The 27,855-nt window shown below is 39.7% G+C and overlaps 1 protein-coding gene across 3 annotated transcripts in view; it reads right to left on the reverse strand.

The window, feature by feature from the left end:
* Nucleotides 1-6,946: 6,946 nt before the first annotated feature.
* Nucleotides 6,947-27,855, reverse strand: part of immp2l (inner mitochondrial membrane peptidase subunit 2) — a 507,249-nt gene continuing 486,340 nt past the window's right edge. The window contains exons 6-7 of one of the 3 annotated variants that reach the window (XM_048548871.2): nt 12,751-12,910; nt 6,947-10,258 (exon numbers count right to left, since the gene is read on the reverse strand). In XM_048548871.2, the coding sequence (XP_048404828.1) occupies nt 12,767-12,910 (144 nt within the window). In that variant the 3' untranslated portion in view covers nt 6,947-10,258; nt 12,751-12,766. Of the gene's footprint in view, nt 12,911-14,418; nt 14,524-27,855 lie in introns of all 3 variants that reach the window. The other 2 variants (XM_059652429.1, XM_048548870.2) reach the window with 2 other exon arrangements.

The following is a 27,855-nucleotide window of genomic DNA, read 5'->3' on the forward strand; positions in this document are numbered from 1 at the left end:
CAGAATCTTGAATTTGCAAAAACTTAAACGATAATGGTCACATTGCTATAACAGGTTAGTTATAAACGTAGGAACATCATAGTTGGTAGGCATGCTGAGTTGAAAACATGGGGTCCACACTGCAATAATGATAGTTGAGAGAGAATGTTTAGGAGTTAAGGGTAAATTTAAATCAGTGAACTCTAAAAGGATGTAAAATGCATAAGCTCAATGCAGGCCATGTCTTCATTGAGATGAGTGGAGAGTAAGAAGACTTACTGGTTACAATTTATCTGGGTGTGTGTTTCCAGCTGAGAGAGTGCTAAGCAAAGAAGTGACTTCGGGCAGCGCAAGGATTGCTGTTAGCAGACTCCAGACAGTTAAGGTAGGAGAAGTCCCTGGAAGCCATTGATAGTTCAGTGCAGCTGAGAGGAGGTTGAAGTAAGCCCACAAGCAATGTTTTGAAAATTGCTTGGCAGCACAGAACTTAATGCAATAGAGATTGGCTGTCTCCACGATCCCTTTCTCTTAAAAAAAGGCAGAAATTTACTTTGCCTACGTAAATCAGGATCATATGTTTTAATAAAGTAGCTTCTAGAATGCCCAATGCATTACATTGCAAGCCTGACTGATGACTTTAAATTGCTTCCTCGTGTAACTATTAGCACAGTCTTGATTATTTAACAAATGATTTCCTATGATAAAATCACTTTTTTCGGAGAATATACTTAGGTGAGGCTTGCAAGTATGGTCACTGTGAATGGTCAAGAGGACATGTTGGTTGATGTGATCTGCAATCATTGAGAGATACAGCCTACAAACCTGGCTTCATACTTGCACTGAAATTCAAATCACATTATTCATATGAGGGGTAGCCAAAACATCATCTGGCTTGAGGCAGCATCCATCTAGCAGAGAAAACCACTCAATGATTTACTGCATAGTAGCACTGTGAGACAGCTAACTACACTTCTTATTCAATTATTTGAGGCACCTTTCCCACTCAGAGTTATCTGAGGTAGACTGAGCTCTGTTCAGGGCCAAAGGTGGTGGACATTGACCCTTTCATGAGTTTTATACATTGAGTGATGGTTCAATCAGGATAGCCATTATCATGCAGAATAGTTTTGATGCATTTCAGCTTAGTGTCAAGTTTAACACTAGAAAGTGACTAAGTTCATAAGGATGCCAATAAGATAGATTTTGAAGGGGTCAATGGAATCAGCCAATCTCTGCCTAATCTCCAAGCCGATGCCCTCACCAATCTGAATTTATCAGCCGAGCCTTTTATTTAAAATTGACAGGTAATGTTATTACAGCATCACGTCAATGATGGTCCAACTTATTAGCTTCTTCTTTTCAAACTGCATAAAATAGTTGTCCCTTCGTTCAAGTCTGTTTCTTGTATCTTAATTCTGATGAGAACAAGATGAAAAGCTCCAACCTCTTATCTCCTTTTAGCAATACTTAAGCAGTATTTGCTTGGTGTAACTGAGAATGGGATAAAGGCAGCCCACAATTAACATTTGCTTGGTACAGCTGAGAAATATTTGAACTTGGAAAAAACCAAACAGCAGGGTCAACTTAGTGAAGCCAATTGGCTACAAAGAGATTGAATTGGGACTGTCAATAGATGCTGGAGTACAGTCTCAAGAAACCAGTGGAATATCTTCTTGGGGGAAGAGATTGAATTACTAAAATGTGATTGTTGTAGATTATGAGGTAGTCCACAAGCTAGATCTTCAAGTACAAGAAAGTCAATCCCTTATAAAGGAAACAGGAAAGGTTTTAATGAGATAAGGTGATCCATGGTGTCACTAACATTACCTTTAATCAATCATTGACAAACTATCCATTCACTTATTCTGATGACTTCCTTTTTTGTCAGTTTAACCCAATCACCCAAAGCACACCCAGAATTTATAAGACATGGTCATAAAGCAGCAGGTATGAGCATATAATAGTATCACCCAAAAGATGTAAAGAGATAATTGAAATAACCCCAAAGAGGCCGCTAGCCCATCACCAAGTCACCCTTTGTTTACACATGGAAGGTCTTTGACACTCATCCAGCTCCCTTAGAGCCAGGTCTCAAAAGGTTGTCTGAGAATCCTGTTTTTATCTATTAGCCAGGGTTCCCTAATTGGGCCAGATTAACAATGTCAATCAGGGAGCTCATATTCTATGAGGTCCATTTGGTTGATCTCATTACAGTCATTACATCCTTCCCCCTCTGAGTCTGAGGACATAATCCGGTTGTTTATTTTGTACCTCCTCCTGGAGCATTTTAGCACTGTGACAGCTTCCTTGAACTCTACTCCGGATTGTGGTGCACAGAAGCTTGCCTATTGCACCTGAGTTATCTCTGAAGTAATTCATTCTCATCTTCAGGCTGCAACGGCATTGAGGTGAGAACATCCACTGCATCCATCTCCAATTCAAAGGTTTCTTCAATGCTTCATGGAGAGGAAGAACCCAAGGGTTCCAAGAGCCTTTCCAACTGTTCCGAGTTCTCACCTTGTTTGTGAGTTTGCAACTTTCATATGGTCCACGTGCTTCTCACACCTATCTGAATGTTATACATCACTGGGCCTGACCTAGCAACAACCATGCTTCTTGCCCATGTAGGGTCATTTCTGTAGTTCCTACACCAGACATTGTCCCCTGAAGTAAGTTGTCTGTCCCACTCAGTGGAGTCTTGTGTACGGCAATGGCGTCCTTCCCACCCAGGTCTGGGAAGATCAGATTTAACCTGGTACGGAGTCTTCTCCCCATTAACAACTCTGCTGGAGCTATCCCAATCATTGCATGAGGGGTGGTCCTATAATCCAACAGGAACCAGGACAATTTGGTATCTAGTGAAGCTGTAAACTGTTTCTTTAATCCTACCATCAAATATTGGACAGCTCTTTTGGCCAGTCCATTCAACGATGGATGGTATGGAGCTGTCCTTATGTCGAATACCATTCAACATGGGGAAATAATCAAATTCCCTGCTGGTAATCTATGAGCAACACTTCTGGGAGTCCATGCATTGCAAAAGATGTGTGCAATTTTTCTATCACATTTGACAAATGAATTCTATGCATGTCCAGCCACTTTGAGTGACCATCCACAATGACTAAGAACATTCAGCCAATGAAAGGATCTGCATAGTCACTCTATAAATGATCCAGGGTTTACGCAGCCAATCCCACGAATTAGGGAGAGCTGTTGGACGCAACTTTCACCCTCGTTGGCAAGATCTGCACTGCTCCACCAACTCAGCTATATCTGCATCCAGTCCTGGCCACCAGTCATAACTTCTCACCAACATCATTATTTTGGAAACCCTGGATGATCCTGGTGGAGCTCAAGCAGTATCTGTTGGCAACTTTTGCTTCAGAGAATCACTCTTGCTCCCTATAATAATATGCCATCCTCAACTGTGACCTGGTCTCTCCAGGTCCAAAAATGTTTCAGTTCTGGCTGTGACAGCCCTTTGGTTTTCCCCATCCCCACCAGCTGTTTCAGTTTTGCCAGGACCCGATTTTTCTGCATTCACGATCTGATATTGTCAGCTGTTACTGGAAGTGTATCCAGAAAATTTAAAGCATTATAGACTCTTCCAGTGACAGTACCACAGACGGTGTATCTGGCAGCAGGAGGCAGCTCAATAAATCCATATTTGCTACTTGGCCTCCCAGATGGTGTTCCAACTTGTAAGTATATGTACTTAGTATTACGGCCCAATGCTGAATTTGACCTGAAGCTATGGACGGCATTGCCTTCTCCTCTTTAAGTAGATCTAACAGGGGTTTGTGATCCATTATTATTACAAATTTACATTCATAAAGATATTGGAGGAAATTCCTGGCTCCAAATATGACCATCAAATATTCCTTCTCTATCTGGGTGTTTTTAAGCTCTGCATTAGCTACAGTACTAGTTGCATACGTTATTGGGTGTTTCTCTCCATATTGGGCCAGATATGGCCTAAAACTACCCCAATGCTGTACAGGGAGGAATCGAATATCAACACCAGATAATGTTTGGGATTACAATGTGCCAACACCTTACAAAATGGTAGCTGTTTCTTCACATCTCTGAAAGTTATGAATTGGCGATGTGTCCAATTCCAAGGTTGACCTTTTATTTTGTAAGAGTTGATGCAAACATGCCAGGATGGAGGCCAGATTATTATGAACTTTCCATAATAATTCACCAGCCTAAGGAAAAACCTAAGCTTCCAGTACAAATGTGGGAGCCAGGGTACCTTTGATCACCCTGACATTATCTTCAAATAGTCTCGTCAAATCTGTGGCCCAAGTAGGTTACTTGGGGTACCTGGAACATACATTTTGCTATCCTAAGCATACACCTGCCTGGTAGAATTTCCTAAGGACTGTGTCCAAATACTCTAAGTGCTCCCTGTTATTGGTATGTCATCTAGATAAATAATGATTTAACATAGACCTTGTAAAATGTTCTCCATCATCCACTGAAAAATTGTACAGGCTGACAACACCCCAAGGTGCAGATTCTTATATTGACATAAACCGTAATGGGTAATAATTCTGGGAATCCTCACTAACAACAATTGCAAGTAAGCATGGCTCACGTCCAGCTTTGTAGAGGACAGTCTCCCACCAGCTTTGCGTATAAATCTTCTATGCAATGGATTGGGTATTTATCCAGCTATGAAGAGCCATTTACTTTTTGTTTAAAATCTCCACAAAGGCAAAGTGACCCATCAGGCTTCACAATTGGTATGACCGGTTCCTCCCATTCGGCAAACTGCACTGGTTTGATGATTCCTTGACTTTACAGCCTCCTGATTTCTGCCTCTACTTTTGCTTGTAAGACAAAGTGGGTGGGCTTTGCAGAATCGTGGAATTTCTTCCTAGTCAACGTGCAAGGTGGCCTTGGCTTCTTGATAATCCCTAGACCTGCCTGAAAATCTTCTTGATATTTAGTTAGGATGTTACTCAGGCAACCATTTTCTAATCAAAAAATGTTGAGCCAACCTAGGTGAATCTTTCCCCAGCAATTTTGCTCAAACAAACTTCAGCCCTAACATTTTACTACAAATCGGTGGTATCTGAACCAGCTGCTTTCATATATGAAACCAGAACCAAAGTTATACCTTTAATAAGTATAGGTTCCCCAGTATAGGTTCTCAATCTAGCTGGAGGGATTGTGCAAACTTAAGGGTTGAAGTCCAGAGTGAATCTTGTTAAAGACTGGTTCTGTGATCACTGAAACAATTGCACTGGTATCGACCTCCATTAGAACTCGGTGATCATTTAACCAGATGTTTATTTTGTGTGGTTCTAATTTGAATGTTGCTAAACTGTAATTTAACTGTTCCAAACCAGACATAGATGGACTTTCCAGGGAGTGCACTCTCCTGGATACCGGCCTATGACTTTTCTTATTCAATTAAGGTCTAGTGTGACTCTTTTGCTATCTCAAGTCCACATTTCGGCAGCAACTACAATGGTTTGCAGCCTGGGTCCTGAAGAAAACTTTAACCATTTGGTTGACACTTGGTTTTGTTTTGGGGTTTTGCTGTTGGCTGACCTGGAGTCTCTCTGTTCAGGATATGTTCTGAGTAAGGCTAAGCAATTGACTTCACTCAAGTTGTGTTCCCCATGCTGAGTTAGATTGGCAAAGATGTTCACTTCCATCAGAATATCCTATAACTCACATGGTCCATTTGCTTCATTTTCCAATGATAAAGCAAGTTGTAGTGCACGGTTTGAAGTCCAGTTGAGTTTTATCTAGTAGGCGCTTTTGCATGGTTACATCATTAATCCCATAGAGCAAACAGTCATCCAACATCTCATTAAGGGTTCAGCCAAAGTCACATGCCTCTGCCAGTCATCTTAACCTAGTCAAAATTCCTACGCGTATTCCCCTGGCCCTCAGGCTGTGGAGTAAAAACGATAGCATTTCAGAATTAGAGAAAGCTTGCGGTCATAATATTCCTCAAATAAATCAGTCAACTCTTGAAAGCTTTTAGTATCTGGTGCCTCAAGGAAAGTTAAGCTCCCAATAATCGAAAAAGCTGTCAGGAGATTGACATTGCTTTTCGTCTGCTCCAATATAATTTGCCCAGAAAAAAAAAACATTCTTTCCACATACTGGGCCCAGTCTTCAATGGCAGCATTGAATGAGTTAAGCTTTCCAAATTACAGCATGATACCAACTCAAAGCTGACTGCTGCAAGCGAATTTCTTCAGGGGTGCACTTTATTCTTGTGGCCACTGAAATAACTCCACTCAAATGACCTTGTTACAATCAATGCAGTAAAGTCTTTGAATCCAGTAAGGTTGTTCATACCACAACATGACAGCCTTCAATTTTTTTTTATTTTTTGTTTGCTTTTGGATGGCAACAGCGTACTTTGGGACTGTCAGTGGACAGAGGGGATCATTAGGGTGGCAGTGGTCAAACAGGATGTCAGAGCTGGTAGGCATGGTGGGTGTAAGGGCCCAAGGATCAGGCAAGTGTTTAGACGGGGTTGGTGTGGGTGATAGTGAACAATTCAGGGAAGCGTAATTGGGGCTAATAGAAAATTGGGAGGTCATCTGCACAGTTATCCTGGAGGTAAAACTAAATTTTTAATCATCCTACTTTTCCTGGACAACTATTAACTTTAAAAGTTGGAAACCTCCAAATTGTCTGACCTTAAGGATTTTCTCAGAGGGTTCCAGATGTAGAAGAATTGCCCATTAGAATCTTTAATCTCCCAGGCATTTCCCGTGGAGTCTGCTGCATCTAGGATTCCATATCTTCCCAACACACAACTTCAGTCTGTGCTGTTCCAATGACTATCTGGCTATTGGAACATCTGGGCCATTAGTTTATAATACTTACCTGCATGAAATCACAGATATTCTTCATCAAATTATTAAAGCAGAATGATGGACAACAATGAACATTAGTTTGTTTTTACATTTTTATTTAGTATTACATGGACTCTCTAAAAATTGCAATGTGCTTCAAGATTCAGTTGTAAACAGAACCGAATGCCTCTTGCATATCCTGCGGATCACCGTTTGTATGCTAGTCATTACTTTCATAGCCAGGCATCATCAGAGGACAGGAAAGCAGATGTTTTGGGTCAAGATCCTTTTTCAGAAATGGTGCCCCATTTCTGAAGGGTTCCTACCTGAAATGTCAGCTTTCCTGCTCCTCTGATGCTGCCTGGCCTACTGTGTTCCTCCAGCTCCACACTGTGTTATCTCTGACTCCATCATCAGCAGTACTTACTATCTTGTTACTTTCATGTATGTGCACTTAAAAATAGGACAGATATATCCCGCTGGATAATTCTGAGTACGTGAAGTATTGCATTGACTATGGATTAAAATTTGTTAGTCAGGCTTGCAGTATCATACATTGGTGTGTACTGAAGCTACAGAGTATAGGAATACATAGGACAGACAGAACAAACATGTAAATGTACTGTGCCTGTTTCATTTCATTCGGCAGTTCATTCTCAGGACAATGACTTATCTAATCAGAGTGAACTGATGTGCTTTAAAGCAAGGTCTGGCACTTAATTGTCGGTCACTATTAGCTGGTATATTTTCCATGGCAATACTTCTTACTAATCAGTGTTCAAGCAATCAACACTCTCCACTCTTACAGTACATATTTTCCTTCAGTCCCACCTGCAAAACAGAGATATTATGAATTACGCCAATGACCATAAGACCATCAGACCATAAGACATAGGAGTGGAAGTAAGGCCATTCGGCCCAAAGTCCACTCCGCCATTTAAATCATGGCTGATGGGCATTTCGGAATTTGTCGATCTCTGTCTTGAAGGCATCCAACGTCCCGGCCTCCACTGCACTCTGCAGCAATGAATTCCACAAGCCCACCACTCACTGCCTGAAGAAATGTCATCTCATTTCAGTTTTAAATTTACCCCCTCTAATTTTAAGGCTGTGCCCATGGGTCCTAGTCTCCCCGCCTAACGCAAACAACTTCCTAGCGTCCACCCCTTCTAAACCATACATTATCTTGTAAGTTTCTATTAGATCTCCCCTCAAGCTTCTAAACTCTAATGAGTACAATCCCAGCATCCTTAGCCATTCATCATACGTTAAACCTACCATTCCAGGGATCATCTGTGTAAATCTCCGCTGGACATGCTCCAGGGCTAGTATGTCTTTCCTGAGGTGTGGGGCCCAAAATTGGACACAGTATTCTAAATGGGGCCTAACTAGAGCCTTATAAAGCCTCAGAAGCACATCGCTGCTTTTATATTCCAACCCTCTTGAGATAAACGACAACATTACATTCGCTTTCTTAATTACGGACTCTACGTGCAAGTTAACCTTTAGAGAATCCTGGACCCACACTCCCAGATCCCTTTGCACTTCTGATTTGCAAATTTTCTCACCGTTTAGAAAATAGTCCATGCCTGTATTCTTTTTTCCAAAGTGCAAAACCTCACATTTACTCACATTGAATTTCATCAGCCATTTCCTGGGCCACTCTCCTAAACTGTCGAAATCTTTCTGTAGCTTCCTCACCTCCTCAGTACTACCTGCCTGTCCACCTATCTTTGTATCATCGGCAAACTTCGCCAGAATGCCCCCAGTCCCTTCATCCAGATCATTAATATATAAGGTGAACAGCTGTGGCCCCAACACTGAACCCTGCGGGACACCACATTGTCACCGGTTGCCCTTCTGAAAAAGAGCCTTTTATCCCAACTCTCTGCCTTCTGTCAGATCTGACAGAAGGCAGACAGCCAATCCTCAATCCAAGCCAGTAGCTCACCTCAAACACCATAGGCCCTCACCTTGCTCAGCAGCCTCCCGTGAGGCACTGTATCAAAGGCCTTTTGGAAGTCTAGATAGATAACATCTACTGGGTTTCCCTGGTCTAACATACTTGTTACCTCTTCAAAGAATTCTAACAGAATTAGAATTCTAATGAGTGCAAGATGAAAAGCTTCTGCAAAATGTGTACATTTTAAGCAATACTTAAAGAAAAGAAAACTTTCATTATGCTAATGGTGTGCTCATGATCTGATAACAATAAATTACGACAGAAGAAGTATCAACTATTTCAAAAATACCATTAAAAGAGTACTAAAAATATCAAAGTATGACTGCAAAATTTCCTACCACAGGTTGGTGATAATAAATAACATTATTTTGCATGAGCTTCATGATACAAAGCACTTTATAGGATCTGTAAGTGCCACAGTATCTTTCACAGCTCTGGAAAAAGTAAAAGCTGAGTTCCTTCTATATTCAACACTACATCTTCAAACAAAAATACATTTGATTGTCATCGGTTTTCAAAATTGATCTGCCTCAATTTTACAATTTCAAACAATTGAATATATACTTTAAATATCAGATTAATTTATGAAACTTTATCTGGAACTTTTAAATGGTTAATCTTACTTTTCTACTTTCTGAAAAGACCACAAGTAAATCTAACACTTTTTTTTCCTTGGACGCTAATTCATTACCATACATGATGGTTTGATGGCCAGAATTTAAACCAGTCCATGATCAACCTAAAGTAAATGTACTCCCTAATTGCAGAATGAATTGGTGATACTGCGTCTACTTCTCCTTGACTGTGAGCAGCTTAATGAAAGAGGTAGGAAAATGGGATTAGAATAACACTTGAGTAGGGCAATTCAACATTAGACCAATTAATCACTTTAATTACAATTAAATTTCCAGAAATGACTTAATATCAATTATAACATAAAGATACTTTGTTTCCCAGCAAACTTTATGACAGGTAAAGATCTCACATTGATCCGAACTGTAATTACCAGCATTGGCCTTGGCTTTCTCATAAGGAAAAGAGATTTTGTGCATGTTCCTTAGTTTGTCTGTTTTAGTAGGAACATAACAACATTTTTAAAAAATCATAGCGCTCTATGTAACTCCTTCTATATGACGTAATGCAAAAACACCATTTAATGGTTTCTCTGGCTTTCCACAGGGTTTACTTCTTAAGTCAAACTTGTTTATAAACAATTATATTTAGCGGTGTTGACATGTCTAAAGTATGACCTTCTTTATTGGACAATTGCAATTCCGGTCCTAGCATGAAACACAACAGTATCACCATAGCGGGTTTTGGTTAGTTGTATCCAACATGCAATCTTCCAGCGGGAGTTGCTGGACGATAAGGAATCCTGGTTTCTATTGCTTTGATTACCTTTTTTTTCCTTAGGTGATGTTAAGAATGATTTTGCACTGCTGTCATCAACTGAGACTACAGGGATCAAACCTGGAATCTTTCCAATCTGTAAGAAAGATTGCCATGATAACTCATAGATTTATAGTCGAACCACTGTGAATAGACAACGATGCATTGAATTTGAAATAAAAATGGAAACATAAATTGAATTCACCTCTCATAAAATACAGGTAATGCAAAATCAACAAGTCTTCAAATTATGTAAATACCGACTCTGATCAAGAACAAGTTAGACTACACTGTACACAGTACTGCAGGGATTTTGTCACCATATTACAGGAAGGATGAGATTCTTCAGAGTAGGTATACAGACATTTATAATGTGTTGCCAGAAACAAAGAATTTTAATTATGTGGAAATACTGAAAAGGTTAGAATTATTTTCTTTGAAACAGAGGAAGCTGGGGGAAAGATGCAATAGAGATACAAAAATAGTAGTAGATAGACAGACTCTAGAACTCATAATTGGGAAGTCAAATACGGGAAGGGACAAAGATTTAAAATAATTGTTAGACAGAGAGGAAAAGTTTAAAAAGACCTTCTTTGAATCCAGAGGGTGGTGAAGATCTGGAACTCATTGTCTGGGAGGGTGGTAGAGACTCTTACTGCATTTAAAAATACATAAAATACCACAAGCTACGTAATTACGGATCGAGAAATAATTAGTGTAATTAGGCTAGATGACTCATTTTTAGACAGCTCAGAATGTAATGGGCTGGCTGTCCTCTGTCTGTGCCACAAATCTGTTATTTTTAAAACGTGTTAAGACTTGGGAGCCTGCACATCCTCTTCAATGTTACTATCATTCAAAATCTGCTGGGACAGGGGAGTTTCAGTTTGAAGAATTAAGCTCTAGGTTATCTTGATAAAAGATTACAAGGACTCATTCTTATTTGTTTGTCTTTTTGAGTCAAACATATTACCTTCAATTCCACAAAATTCTAAGGCCTTAAGAAGCACTTTCCTTGAATGGAGTAGTTGCTGGAAAAAGTGAAAAAGAAAACATATTGCAGTGGAAATTGTATCAGTGATAATGGGAACAGCAGATGCTGGAGAATCCAAGATAATGAAATGTGAGGCTGGATGAACACAGCATAGCTTTTGTGCTCCTGAGATGCTGCTGGGCCTGCTGTGTTCATCCAGCCTCACATTTTATTATATTGCAGAGGAGTCTGATAAGATCTACTTTGATGTGACAAAAATTAAAAATATTCAGTGTTATACTTTGTGATGGTAGAAGTAGTGGTGGCAATTGAGTAGGAAGTTGGAGTTTCAGTGCTGGGAGATGGGATATCTATTCCTTTTTATTACTCAGTATCAATTCAATATTAAGTAATCCCAGGTTTCAAAGCAGCATATTTCAAAGAAGGCAAAGTTCCTTCAATTCTGTCCCAACTGCACCATCCTACTTTCCCCACTTGACTATGAAATCTTGTTATAATATGCCAAAATGGATGCTAATTTATAGTAAACTACAGACCACTGTGAGTTAAAAACCTATAGCCATGAAGGGCTGGATTGAAAATTGCACAAATTCAGTTCAAATTAGAGCTTCATTAGCAGCAGAGGGTGAGAAGGTGGTGATGTTCATTCCAAGTTGGGTTTTGAGCTAGGACTCATGCATGAAAAAATTTTCTATGTAAAAGCCACTGAAATCAAATCCTCCCAAAAGTCCCAGATCGTGATATTCTTGGGTCTGTAGTGGATTGAAGTTATCTTTAATGGCCAGGAGAGAATTTGGGTCTGATCCTGATGCTGCCAGAATTCATGCAGATACAGGCTGGGCCTTCAGTTCTGATAGGGTCTTTACATATCATGCATCTATTTTGTTTACATCAGGGATACTGCCATGAAAAAAATGCCACTTCAGATGGATGAATTTTGAGGCCTTCTCAAGAATATAAGCATAGAAGTATTTATCCGTTTCTCATTAGAATGGGTCCTGTGTGAGTGTATAAGTTTAAAACTGATTTGGCCTTTTGCATGATACAGAACCCTGCTCTTTTAAAGAAAGATTATCTTAGTCTGGTCCAATTATGCAAATGACATTTTATATAAATTACTTTCCCTGGAATTTGAGACAGATTCCTTGTTTCGGATGAGGAAAGTGCTGACTGTAATTGTCCACACTTACGCTGGCAAACTGATCATATGAAATTTTCACACCCAAATCGATTAGTTCTAGACTGTCATCATTTCAATAACATCAAGGGTATATCAATGGCTGAGTTGGCAAAACTGCATTTGGTGTTACCAGGACTCCACTGGAATTAACTCTCATTTATATTTCATCCTAAATTCGTAAGACATTTGGCTCAATAGGCAGTGAAAACATTCAAAATCTATAAGAAAAACAGTTCAAAATTATGGCAAAAATTCTATAAAGTCTGTGTAATAGTGAATTTTGCAAAGTTGAAGGGAAGTATTTATGGCTTGGGAAAGCCCAGTGCATGGAATATACAACGCTACAGAACAATACAATGCAGTTTTCCTTTTACAGCAGCTGCTGGATCAATTCAATTTCATGCTGGGAGCTTGCCTTCTCCATTTGGTTGCTAAATGGATGTTTTATCCGCAGACTCATCGCTCTCAGACAAAAGAGGCCTTCGCTCCACTGGGAGATCAGTTTGTAATTTCATCCAACGACTGGGAGGCCAGATGATATGTGAAGCACGGGCATGAACTAGTCCAAGGGAAACCTGTAAAATGTACAACATAATTATGAATAGCAATGTTGTTGTCACATTTTCTTTTCCATTCACTTTTAGGAGGTAGTAAGTGAGAATGTCGCATGGTTATTTTCTACATCTCAACCCTGGCTTTTCTAATTCTTGTTGTTTGCATGCTTGAAACAGGAATCTCACCTAATGACAAGGATCCACATGGCAGAGTTTGACTATGAAATCTTGTTATTATATGCCAAAATGGATGCTAATTTACAGTAAACTACAGACCATTGTGAGTTAAAAACCTATAGCCATGAAGGAAAGTAAAGTTAGGTCACATGGGATTCAGGGTGCATTTGTCAATTGGATGCAAAATTGGCTTGACTTTAGGAGACAGAGGGTGATGATGGTGGGTTATTTTTCGGACTGGAGGCCTGTGACCAGCTGTGTTCCACAGGTACCGGCACTGGGTGCACTTTTGTTTTTCATTTATATAAACAATTTAGATAACAATTTAGAAAACATGGCTGGTAAGTTTGCAGACGACACCAAAGTTGGTGATATAGTGGACACAAAGAGATCTTGATCAATTGGGTTGATGGGCTGACGAGTGGCAGATGGAGTTTAATTTGGATAAATGTGAGATATTGCATTTTGGTAAAACAAGGACAGGATTTATGAAAACCAATGGTAGGGCCCTGGGTAATGTTGTAGAAAAGGGAAACCAAGGGGCTCATGTACATGTACCCGGTGTGGCTTCCTCTACATTGGGGAAACCAAGCGGAGGCTTGGGGACCGCTTTGCAGAACACCTCCGCTCAGTTCGCAACAAACAACTGCACCTCCCAGTCGCGAACCATTTCAACTCCCCCTTCCATTCCTCAGATGACATGTCCATCATGGGCCTCCTGCAGTGCCACAATGATGCCACCCGAAGGTTGCAGGAACAGCAACTCATATTCCGCTTGGGAACCCTGCAGCCCAATGGTATCAATGTGGACTTCACCAGCTTCAAAATCTCCCCTTTCCCCACCGCATCCCAAAACCAGCCCAGTTCGTCCCCTCCCCCCACTGCATCCCAAAACCAGCCCAGCTCTTCCCCTCCACCCACTGCATCCCAAAACCAGCCCAGCCTGTCTCTGCCTCCCTAACCTGTTCTTCCTCTCACCCATCCCTTCCTCCCACCTCAAGCCGCACCTCCATTTCCTACCTACTAACCTCATCCCACCTCCTTGACCTGTCCGTCTTCCCTGGACTGACCTATCCGCTCCCTACCTCCCCACCTATACTCTCCTCTCCACCTATCTTTTTTTCTCTCCATCTTCGGTCCGCCTCCCCCTCTCTCCCTATTTATTCCAGTTCCCTCCCCCCATCCCCCTCTCTGATGAAGGGTCTAGGCCCGAAACGTCAGCTTTTGTGCTCCTGTGATGCTGCTTGGCCTGCTGTGTTCATCCAGCTTCACACATTATCATCTTGGGCTCATGTACATAATTCTTTGAAATTTTTGTCACAAGAGTGGTTAAGAATGTTTAGCACGCTTGCCTTCATTGTTCAGACCCTTCAGTATGGGAGTTGTGATGTTATGTTGAGGTTGTACAGGACATTGGTGAGGTATGTTCTGGAGTACTGTGTACTGTTCCGGTTGCCCTGCGAGAAGAAGGATGTTATTAAATTGGAGAGTGTTCAGAAAAGATTTACCAGGATGTTACCAGAATGGAAGATTTGAGTTATAGTGATAGGCTGGAACTTCTTTCACTTTTTTAAGTAAAGAAGGTTGAGGGGTGACGTTATTAAGGTTTACAAAATCATGAGTGGCACAGATAAGGTGAATAGCAAGGGTCTTTTCCCTAAGGTGGAGGGGTTTAAAACTAATGGCACATTTTCAGGCGAGAGGAGAAAAATTTAAAAAAGGACATGAAGGAAGGTCAACTCTTTATACAGAATGGTTTGTATGTGGAATGAACGGCTAGAGGAAGTGGTGGATGCAGGTATAGTTACAACATTTAAAAGACATTTGGATCAGTACACAATAGGAAAGGTCTATGGAGGGATATGAGCCAAATGTAGGCAAGTGGACTAGTTTGGTTTGGGGACATGGTGTAGACTAATTGGACATAAGGGTCGATGTCCATGCTGTATGACTGTTTGACTCTATGACTCTAATGGAAACCTGCATTTGTGAAACCATGAAACACCTGCTATGTTGACTCTCCTTTTACAGTCAATTTTAGTAAAAATCTCGTAGGATGTCTTTGGGCATGTGTGAGTGTAATGAATCGCCAGTGTCATTCACGTGATACTGAGGGCAAAATTCATCTCATTAACTTTACAGTCATATTGAATTATAATGCTGAATATTTAAAAGAAACTTTACAACAATTAATATTCAGTTTGGAAAGGAGTTTAATTGCAGATAAATCACATCTGTTGCATTCAAAATAATTCATCTCCATACTTATCTAATTAAATTTCTCATCAGCTACTACTTAAATCAACCATAGTTCCAATGCAATAGCAATAAACGTCCTTGAAACATCAGAATAGGACTCTCAGCTTTGACTGAACTGACAATCTAAATAACAAAGAAACCATATTGAAAATATTTACATGGAGTAGCACCCTTGGTCTAATACCTGCTGCTTTAAAGCCATAGGATCATACGGCATGGAAACAGACCCTTTCAGTCCAACTAGTTCACACTAAACATAATCCCAAACTAAATTAGCCCCACCTGCCTCTTCCTGACCTATGTTCCTAAATTTGCCTTCTAAGGAAAGTGTATTAAGCATCATAAATGAAGCTGTCTGTCCTTTTAATTCAGGACCACAATGCTTTCCCAATGCAGGGCGTCAGCTGCTTTGAAGTGAAACAATGATCCATTTTCAGTATCAAACATCACTATCAAACAATCTTAATTTTGGAATTCTGCTAAAATTTACTCCACACGGGATTTTGATCATAAGCTATTTCACCACTGGATTCATAACTTCCTTTTAACTTTCATCCTATATGTCTGGAATTATATACCAAATTAACTGAAATGTATTATATATTTATACTGATTGGAAGCTTGGTTAAGTCCAACCAAAGTCACTTTACTTGAGATTTTTACTGACACCTTAAGAACATTTGTGTTCTATAAATCTGGCAGTACACGAGCTTAGAACTAAAAATCGATCAAGTAGCTAGGGAGGAGAGTGCTGGAATTTCACTGTTTCATTTCTGACACTACATTTTTCATTAAAATTAGTAAAGGCAGCAATGTCAGGCTCTGGCACTGAAGCACTCAATCTAAAATATTATTGAAACTTCTTTTTCAATCTAAAAATACCGGTGCTATGTTGCTCATTAGTTATCAACCACGAAATCCTGAATAATATGAAAAATAATATTGGGCGGAAAGAATGTACTCTTTACAGGTACCCATAACTCATAAGTGATCTGAACTTATGTTAACTGAAAGCATCCACAAATAAGCTCAAAATGACAACATTTGAATCATTCCATTTTCAGTTTTAATTTATTGCTTGATGGTCCTGTTAATCTAGTTCAGTAATCATGTTCTACCAAGCAAATTTAGTTACTACTCCAATTAGTGTACAGCTGTGATTGTCTCAAAACCCTCACTCTTCCTTCAGTGATTTTTTTCATAACAGATATCATTTTTACATAATTAGAAAGTTGTCACTCAGCCTGCCTTCAATTGTCACATTACAATGATTAATTCTTCAATGAGCTCATATGAATGAAGATACCTGACCTAGAATGCCTGATATCAAATAGGAAGCTGAGACACAAAAGAGCCAGCTTCTTCAATGACATAGCAAAACTAATACACAAAAATAAACAGGTCTGGATATGTGGCTGCAATTATACTGTAAATATGCATCTCATATCGAAATAATGTGATGCATAAACACTAAACTGTGCTCATAATACCAGCTCTACATCCATCCATATTGCAGGAAAATCAACCTCAATGGAACTTGCACATTTGGACAGAAGTGGACTAACAATCTTAATAAAAAATCCCAAGTTATTTTATGGCTCGTATGATTACAAATAGATGTGAGAAATTGCCCATGCATATGTTTCAGACTGTCTGGCTTACGAATGAATTTGGATCACAGTGGGATCTCACATCAAATACAACCCCTTTCAGCATACATCTAAAACTGCTTTAAATTGACATGAAAGTGCCAGTACGACTGCTGATTTAATCTCATCTCATGGCTCAGATGTTGCTTATAAAATGAAGTCTCATACTTGCATTTTAGGATACCATAAAAAAAACTCTTCTGGAAATTATTCACTACTAACTCATGGGTAACAATCATTCCCTTCAGAACTGATGAAAACCTTACTGATATAAAACAACAACTTATACTTTTCACTTTCATTCTTCCATTAAGCACATTGTTTAAATTTAATTGGAAAGGTTATTCCACTAAACAAAAGCTTTAACACTTTTAGAATTCAAGTGTCTGCTACAATTTGTCCAATGTAGACTCACAGAATGGTTACAGCACAGGGGACCATTCAGCCCACCATATCTGTACCATTTCTCTGCAAGATTAACTAAGCTAGTCTCACACCTCTCACCTTTCCTTGTTACACTGCAAACATTTTATCTGCAGATTATTGTCTAATTTCTTTTTGACTCTGCCTTCACCACATTCTCAGGCAATGAATTACAGAAACAGACTCCCTCCCATCCCTCCTAGGAACACAACAGAGCTCCCCTTGACTTCACCTTTCAGTCCACCAGCCACCAGATTCAAAAAGTCATCCTGTACCAGTTCTGCCACTTCCAGCACAATGCCACAACCAAATGCGTCTTCATTTCCCATCCCTTCCTCTGTCAGCACTCTACAGGCACCATTCTCTCTGAGAAACACTTGTCCACTCCTCTAGCACATCCCACAAAATTCAATTCAGTGCCATGGCACCTTTCCATGTAATCACAGGAGACGTAAAACTTGCCCTTTTACCTTCTTGACCCTCCCGCCCTCGCTGTTGAAAACCCCAACCACTCCTTTCAGTTGAAGCAACAAACTACTTCTACTTCTTCCAATTCTGGCTACTATATTAGTTGCTCAAAATGTAGTCTGCTGTACAATTGGAAGACAAATGCAGACAGAACCACCACTTTGAGGAACACCACCACCCAGTCTGCACACATAGCTCGAAACTTCTGCTTGCGTGCCATTCCAATAAACCATCTTGCTTCACGCTCACATTTCTGACCAAATCCAGTTCCACTTTTCGAGTGAAGTCTGTTGCAAACTGGAGGAACCAGAACCACACTTTCCGATTAGGCATTTTGCAGCCTTCTACTCCACACGAAGTTCAAAAAAGTCATACCATGAACTCTGCACTCCATTTTAACCTTTTTTCCCTTTCTAAAGTGCTAGTCTATCTTGTTTCCATGTACTGGCTGTCATTCAGAGCTGACACATATTCTCCTATTCCTGGAGCAACCAGTGCTACTCGCTTTGCCTTTTGTTTCGTAGCACCTTTGATTCTAATCTTCTGCTTTCTAGCATTTCACTAACGTCCCCTTTTGTTTCACTTCCCCGTTCCCTTTTCAAAAGCATAAAAAGCCATTACATCTACCTCTCTTCAGTAGCAGCAAACTGAACATCAACTCTGTCTCACTCTCCAAAAATGTGCCACAACCCTGCACAGTTTCTCTGGCACTTTCTGTTTTTATTTTAGATCTCCAGAATCTGCAGTATTTTGTTTTCATTTTCTTTCTTTCCTTTCCTATCTTTCCTGAATACCATGAATTCAGGAAATAGTTAGGATTCAGAATATTTTGTTGACAAGCTTCAGATTCAAATAGAACATTTCATTATTAATTCACGGGATATGGGCATCACTGTTTATTGTCTATTTCTATTTGCCCCGTAGATAGCGATAATGAGCTACCTTCTTAATTCACTGCAGCCCATTTGGAATAGACAGCCCCACAAAACAATTTTGAGGGAGTCCCAGGATTTTGACCCAGTGATACTGAAGGAACAGCAACATATTTCTAAGTCAGGACGGTGAGTGGCTTGGTTTGGAGAACTCGCAGATCATAGTGTTCTCAAGTATCTACTGCCCCTGCTCTACAGATGGTTGTGGCTACAGGTTTAAAAGGTGGTGTCTAAAGAGTATTGATGAATTTCTGCATCACATCTGCAAATGGTGCACTCTATGAGGATATAGTGTGAATCAACTGAAATACTGATAATGGAAAAGAATAGAAATTTGGTTAATCATCTTTGTTTTGTTCAATATTTGGTTTGAGATTTTACTGTACTATAGTGTTTGCAGGTGTTAAATACTTCTGGCATTGCCATTGTATGCAATAAAAACAGAACACTGATCTCACAAAATTACACGTGTAGCCCCATAAAGAATAGTTTTCAAAGAGTTTAACTACTCCACCCTGAACATTACTTTCCAACATACACGAGAGGGCAAAAATTCAACTGTCTTTAGATTTTGCCTCAAGGACATTTTTAAATTTGTCATGTTCCCAATTACACATTTAATCTGATGTCATTTTAGATTAATGACAATTCAGATTACCTTTTGTAGTGTAAATATATTAATTCAAGGGAGATTAGGGTTGTACTACTCCAACATGGAGCATGACATTGAAGTGACATTCAAACATATTCTTTCAGCAAAATTTATACAAGGAACTGAATTGACATGAATTAGTCTTTACTATCTTAGTTAAACTTCTGGAAAATGGATAAGATTATATTGTACTCAAAATAAAAATAGCAATTCATAGGTTATGCAAAGAACATCAAAAATTAAGGTATTATTTATGGTCCCTTCTGCATTCATATTCTAGAGGATATTTGTTCAACTACAAAAATACAAAGGATGTCAATTCCTCAGAAGTTGTATGTTTTAAAGAATACAGTTAAAATGTTACCAATGAGCTTCAGTTACTCTGAAATTAGCCCGACATTTCCACATAGGGTGTAGCTACAATCAAACTTTATGAATTTTCTTTTGTAAAAGAGGTGCACCTTGAAAACTAATGATTTATAGAAAGCGCTCAAATTTAATCAATAGTTTCAGCTTTGATTTGAACCCAATCCACCAGGTAGAAATGGGCAGAGGCCAAATGGCACAGGATGGAAATCCCAAACAATTTTAATTGCCAAAATGTCAGCAGCATGGAGGCTGCCCATGACGAGCAGGACTCTTAATGGAGATGTTCAAATGTCAGCCTGATTATATGATGAGTGTTGTGTCACATTTGGCACCAAACTCACCAGTAAAATCTAATGGCAGGCAACAAAAATGGGCAGAAGCAGCCAGGGAAGCTTTCATTTTGAAAATATTTGTGAGAATTCCATCAGGAGCTGGAGTGCTCCTTTGGGTCCTGTTAACGAATCCATGGGCCTTTCCAGCCTTGGCGTTGTCCCTCCCTTTATCTGGCTGCTGCTTTAAGAGACTATCACTATCCTTACATCAAGCATCATGCTGTTAGGTCTCCACAAGAGTTGCTCTACATCTAATTTTCTCACAGTCACCCACTGGTTCTAACATCACCTACTCCCAGTTAAGGTGGGAGGCAGTGCAGGCAAATTTAAATGAGGCGTGCAAGATAAAATGTTTGGGCCTCGAGATAAAAGAGACTGAACATCCACCACCTCAGCTAAAATGAGGTTTTTATACTGCTTTTCAGGTGTGGCCAGACCACCTACATGTTACCAGTAATATTGTAATAACAATTCTAACTCTCTCCTCATAGACTGCAATGCAACTGACTCGTTTTTCCTTTACTTTCTATCAAACATTTTCAAATGTTATTTTAAGCTGATTGCATTGAAAAGAATAAATTGTAGTTATTTTTCGGGATACTAATCTGTGAAATAAATGAAAACAAGGTAGTGTATAAAATGTATTATAATGGCCGATTTCTGGGGCAAGTCTTAGAACATTGAACAGTACAGCACAGTACAGGCCCTTTGGCCCACAATGTTGTGCCAACCTATTATCCTACTCTAAGATCAAACTACCCTGCATACCCTACATTTTACAGTCCTCCATGTGCCTATCCAAGACTCGCTTAGAAGTCTCTAAAGTATCTGACTTCATTACCACTGCCGGCAGTGCATTCCACACACCCACCACTCCCTGTGTAAAGAATTTACCTCTGACATCTCCCTTATACCTTCCTCCAATAACTTTAAAATTATGCCCCCTTGTAATAGTCATTTCTGGCCTGGGAAAAAATCTCTGGTGATGCACTCTGTCTATGCCTCTCATCATCTTGTACATCTCTTATCAAGTTACCTCTCATCCTTCTTCACGCCAGTGAGAAAAGCCCTAGGTCCCTCAGACTTTCCTCAGAAGACCTGCCCTCCAGTCCAGGCAGCATTCTGGTATATTTCCTCTGCACTTCTTTACTTTAATTACTTATTTATCTGTTATCTGTATAACTCCATCCAATTTTTAACAAGTTGTACTATAACACACTGCTGAAATGATATTTATGTTCCTGTGGTATGCGTACCTGTCAAATAGACTTGCCCTGCTAGCAAGAACAAAACTTAAATTTGTTTAGTATCTTTGACACAGAAAAACTTCCAAGGCTTTCAATTCTTATGGAGAGTATAACTGGACAAAAATTAATAGAAAGGACAAGGTAACTAGGAAGATTTCCTTAAAGCTTAGTCAATTAAATAATTTTAAGGAGGGTCTTGAAGGAGCTTAGCATGGTGAAGAGATTGAATTCCTCAGCTAATAAAGCAGTTCATGGCCACATGCAGCAAGACATGGATAAGTTTCAGGGTTGGGTTGAATGGAGACAAAGATTGATGTGACACATATACCAGGAAATGATATTTCCAGCCAGAAAGAGTCTAGCTGTCACTCCTTACAAATCAATGTCACTATAATCATTCTTTTATCATATGGTTCAATGCAACATTTGGACTTTGGGTACAAGATTGACTCAGTAAAAAGGCAAAGTCTAAAAATAAGGCAAAAACTAACTTCAGACCTGAGACGCAAAAGTATTAACATCACAATCATCATACAACAATTAACATCCTGAATATCACAGTGACTAGAAATCTAACAAGAATTTCCAAACAAATAACGAGGCTACAGCAGCAGGCAGAGGCAGGGCATTCTGTTGCAAGAAACGTACCTCCTGACTCCCCAAAGCCTGCCCACTCTTTGCAAGGCCTAAATTTTGCTAATGAAGGAAGTCTGACTCGATATAAATGCCACCATGAACGCAGAATTCAGTTGGGCCCACCAGCCGCAGAAGCAGTTTCAAAGTGACTGTGAAGCAAACTAATTTTAAGGCAGGCTGTTTAGAAGGCTCATCTTGGTTCTCTGGGTTCTTGGTTCATTTCTAACCCTCCCCTCTAAGACACACTCTCACCCTGCTTATTCCCCATGACAACTCATATCGCTCATGTTTTTCAAAGCAAGTTTATGATTGGGGGTGTTTTCTTTTTCAGGAACATTTTAACTTGTCACTGTTGTTATGTGGCTGATTGATTATGTACATAATGCACACTGGATTAGATGGCATCATGCAGTTACAACCTAACAGAAATATCGGATGGAATAATTCATACCAAAAAGTAACAAGACTTTTACTTCACTTGTCATCTCTAAGACTTGACCAAATAACCAGATAATGGAAAAAGCAGTTGAAAGAAAGTATAACATTTTATAACCTCATTAAGACGTCAGTCAACAGAAAATCTCTCCTTCCATTTATCTGAACAGATCACTGCTGAACTGACCTTATTTCAGAGGTTCAAGCAAACATTCATTATTAGGCTATCTGGCAAAGGTATCAGCAGAAATAAATGGCCAAGCATTTATGCCTCCAGATGGTCTCAGTGGAATTAGTTCAACAAGTCTATCTGATGCAAGCTGGAATTTTACTTCTATTGATTGACATTTTTATGACCATTTCTTCTTTCTTTGATTTTGTTTTTCCTTTTCAACATCCATACGGTTATTTTAACAATATTAGCAGGAATGAAGTGCGGCAAAACTGGCATTATTGAACTTTGAAGGCATTGGCTGGTTGAAATTTTTATAAGTTTCTAAGAGCATCATTCTTTTTTCAAAGCAAACTTCTGTTTGAGTGTTTCTTTTCATGTACTTTTTAAGACCTGACTCGTTGGTTCTACATGTAGTGCATACTAGTTGAGGGGGCATGGAGGGAGCATCAAAGGTTTAGGTGGGGGCATAAGTAACTATTCTTAAACAGATGTTTCAAAAGGGTCTAAGATCCAGACCAAGGGTCATAGCTCCTCTGAGGTGCCTTGAACTATGAATCCATTTGAAGTTGGCAAGACTCCATAAAAATTATTGAGAGAAGGAACAAGATGCCTACCCCTGCAAAGGAACAGCTGGTGGAGACTGCAGGGTGCACCATCATCTCTCAATGGCAAAGAATACTGCTGCTTGATATGGGCATGGGAATCCCAGAATTGACTCCTATCTACCCTTCTTAGCCCCCTTTCACCTCTCCATGGACAGGGGCTGGACAAGGCAGTTTGATTATAGTTAGGTTTGTGTTAGTCAAATACATGAGTGAGTGATTTTGCAGCAAACTAAATTGCAAGCCATGGAGACAAGCATTTTACGGAGATAGGTGATCTTTTTGCTGGAGATGAGAGAAGGTCAACTCAGAGTCAAATTTTATACCAAGGATTTGAATAATTGGTTTCAACCTGAGACAACAATCAGGAAGATTGCTGAAACTGAAAATGAGTTAGTCAATATTTCAAACACCACCAAAGGTTGCAGTTTTGAAGGTTTCAATATTCAATTGCTGAAAGCCATAGATTATCCAAGAATTAATGTTGAATGAACAGGTTGATTACACAGAGGAAATGGCATGGAAATCTGATGTGATGGAAATGTAGAAGCTGGTGTCCCCTGGGTACCACTAGATACATGCGGACATTAACCCTGACCCCCATGCCTTCCAGTTATTTTATCTATTTATTCATGGGGTGTAGACATCACTCACGAGGCCAGCACTTATTGCTTAACTCTGATTGCCTGGAGGACAGTGAAGAGTCAATCACATTGCTGTGGGTGTAGATTTACATGTAGGCTAGATAAGCATAATAGTTTTCTTCTCTAAAAGGCATGAGTAAACAAGAGGCGTTTTTTTCCCAACAACCGACAATGGTTTCATAGTCATCATTACACACTTATTTCCAGATTTTTATTGAATTCAAATTCCATTACATGAAGGGATTCAAACTCAGATCCCCAAACCATGACCTTTATCTCTGGATTAGTCATCTAATGAAAATACCACAAGGCCATCACCTCCCTAATAGGCAGCACTTGAATGAGAACAAAAGGGAAAGAACAGATGCTTAGAGGTCTCCAGATGTAATCAGAAGAGAATCTGTTGCTGGGAGAACTTTGTCTTCAATTGAATATGAAGAAACTTCAGGGGAAGGGGTGGCCTAGTGGTATTATTGCTGAACTGTTAATCCAGAGAGCAGACAACATTCTGGGAACCTGGTTCAAATCTTGCCATGGCAGATGGTAGAATTTGAATTCAATAAATATCAGGAATTAAGAATCTAATGATGATGTGAATCCATTGACAATTGTAAGAAAAACCCATCTGGTTTGTTAATGTACTTCAGGGAAGGAAATTGCCATCCGTACCTGGTCTGGCCTACATGTGACTCCAGACCCACAGCAACATGGTTGACTGTTAACTGCCATCTGGACAATTAGGGATGGGCAAAAAATGCTGCCTAGCCAGCGGCACCCTCATCCCATGAATGAATAAAGAAAAAAAATCACTACCACCCATGAGGGTGCAGAGGGGTTGAGAAACATCTGGAGGGATAATAATCAAATAATGTCACAGAAAATGGCATTTGTGACTTTATGCCTATCTTAGTCTTGTAGTAGGCACTAGGTTAGAGGGTACATTTAATTTGTTGACAAGGAGGAGGGGTCAAGTCTATAGCAGAGGCAGCTAAATAATCTCCATTTTAGTGAGAAGTCTGCCCATTAAACTGTTATTGTTGGAGGTGAGAGTTGAGTGTGGTGGAAACGATGTTAAGGGGGTAATAGGCAGCAGGTTGTCTTTGCAATCCATGAGATGTTGTGAATATTTGTGCAATAGTTGACATATTTTCATCGATGGAATGAACTGCCAGAGGAAATGGTGGAGGCTGGTACAATTACAACACTTAAAAGGCATCCAGGTGGGGATATGAATAAGAAGGGTTTAGAGGGATATGGGCCAAATGTTGGCAAATGTGACTAGATTAATTTAGGATAGCTGGTCGGTATGGACAAGTTCAACTGAGGGGTCTGTTTCCATGCTGTACAACTATGTGACTCTATATTTCTGTGACATCCCTGAATTAATGTTTCATTTTGCCACTGTTATGTACTATTTCACGGCACTTTATATTAATGTTCAGTTGAAGTATAACTTCTAAAAAATTAGCTTGTTGCCATCTCAATTTAGTCTCAATTTCATCTGCATAATTTTAATGCTAGAAATTCAATCATAATGCAAAATTTATAAAATAGATTTCAATGCACATGATCAGTAAAGATAGCTTAAATTAACATGGTTGAGTACACTGTATATCTACTGCAAATTTAAGTTTTAAAATGTCCTGTATTCAAACATTAATTTTTCACAATAATTAGCTGATATCTAACATTTTACATCTGTGTTTTAGATATGATATAGCATGCATAAACACTTGAAATATGTATATTGTAAATAACCTGAATTCAAAATTGCAGGAAAATTACATAGATTCCAAAACATTTTGTCATACAGCTGGGGAAGGAGTTATAGTTTAAGGTGAACAATCCATTAATAACTTATAACTAATGCAATGTGAAAGTTGAGATGTTATCTGAATGGATGTTTCAAGGCAGAAGCTCAGTTATTGGCTGATAAGTTATGACTTTGGCCATCCCAGTCAGATTGAGTTGTTTTCCCCATAGAATTCCCACAGTGCTGAAGCAGGCCATTGAGCCCATCGAGTCTTCACCGACCCTCCAAAGAGCATCCCAACCAGAACCAGCCCCCTACCCTTTCCCCATAACCCAGAATTTCCCATGGCTAATCTAGCTAAGCTACACATCCCTGGGCAATTTAGCATGGCCAATCGACCTAATCTGCGTTTCTTTGGACAGTGGGAAGAAATCCCCACTGACAGAGGGAGCACATGCAAATTCCACATAGACAATCACTCAAGGCTGGAATCAAACCTGGGTCACTGGCATTGTGAAGCAGCAGTGCTGACCACCGAGCCACTGTGCATATTTCACATGCAGAGCAAATGGGACTGCCTCTTATGTGATCTATCTACAAGAGGGTGAAAGTTGCCAATATTTTCTGTGGAAGATTGAAAGCAGGCACTTCACCACTCAGGTCAGTTAGCAGGTTGCTGTTGCTTGCAGCAACGAGGAAGTATGCCACCGAGAGGTAGGATGGTTATCAGAATGTAGGTAGTGGAATCTGTTCCACGAGGAAATTCCAAAATTATTTTATATTTACACTTTTGCCCTTTACTTTCCTATTGGCTTACATTGCATATATTTTACTAAACAGTTTTTCACTGACAATGTCCTATCCCTTTCTTTTAAAACTGATAACTGCTTGTCAAACAGACACCAGCCACCTCTATCACTTGTCCCTAATAATTATTCTTCATGTGTCATAGTAAACAATGCAATTGAGGGGGACAAGGAACACACACAAAAAAAACAAATCCCGATCTGACTTGGAATTTAGTTCACGGATTTTCCAGCCATCAGAAGTAGTAACTTGTGATATTTCCTTCTCCTCAGCCCTAGGGCATTGATCCCAATTGTATTCTATTTATAACTGTGCAACAGGAGATCCGCGCACTGCCATTGGTACTCTTACCTGCCTTTGCTCTAAATCCCAAGATGCTTTCGCTGAACCATAATCTGTCAATTTCAGTTTAAATGGCTCGGCAACTAGAGTCTTTTGGTTCCAAATTTTCATGATCTATCATATGCAAAAGTAATTTCTACTGGGTCTAATCGGTTTTGCTCTAATTTAAAGATTATGCCCTCTTGTTCAGGGTAACCAACGAGAAGGTAATTATGTTTGACATTAAACAAATGAACCTTATAACATTAGGCATTTTGGTCTGCAATGTGGTTTGACGCAGGTTGTGAGCTTACATCTTCCATTTTATTTTTAACCTGAAAGTTGGCTTCTTTCTCACATTTTACAGTTTACTTTTTCCAAATAATTCAAACAGCATGAAAGGACCAATTCCATTAGTTTTCACCACAAATTTGCAGACTCAGTGAGATTATAGTGCTTTTTGCAATGAAACAAAAGTGAGCCTTAATGATATCACTGACCAATTTGCAACAGTCTATGTTGCTTCTGTCTGCCTCTGGCTTGCACCTGGACTAAACAAAACTAATGAGCAAACAAAATGGCAGCAAGCAAGAAGTGGATCTGGGTTGGAGCGTCAGTGTAGACCCAATGGTCTGAAAGGCCTCTATCTGCAATGTGGGGGTTATATATTGATGCACTGAAGCTCCCAGAATGTTCAAACTAATTGCTTTTATCTGGTCCTATCATGACAGCCGCTAAGTTATTTTTATTGATTCTTGGGACATAGACATAGCTGGCTGGGCCCACATTTATTGCCTGTCTCTAGTATCCTTGGGAAAGTGATGGTGAGTTGCCTTCTTGAATCACTGCAGTCCACTCACTGCAGGTAAATCGCAACTTCATTAGGGAGAGAATTTCAGGAAGTTAACCTGGCAACAGTAAAAGAACGGTGATATATTTCCAAGTCAGGATGGAGAGTGGCTTGGAGGGAACTTGCAGGTGTTCCCATGCATCTGCTGCCTTTGTCCTTCCAGATGGCAGTCACTGCAAGTTTGGAAGGTGCTGTTGAAGAAGCTTTGAATCTCTGCAGTACAATTTGTAGATGG

The sequence above is a fragment of the Stegostoma tigrinum genome, chromosome 18, assembly GCF_030684315.1.
Source record: "Stegostoma tigrinum isolate sSteTig4 chromosome 18, sSteTig4.hap1, whole genome shotgun sequence".
In the NCBI taxonomy this organism is placed as follows: domain Eukaryota; kingdom Metazoa; phylum Chordata; class Chondrichthyes; order Orectolobiformes; family Stegostomatidae; genus Stegostoma; species Stegostoma tigrinum.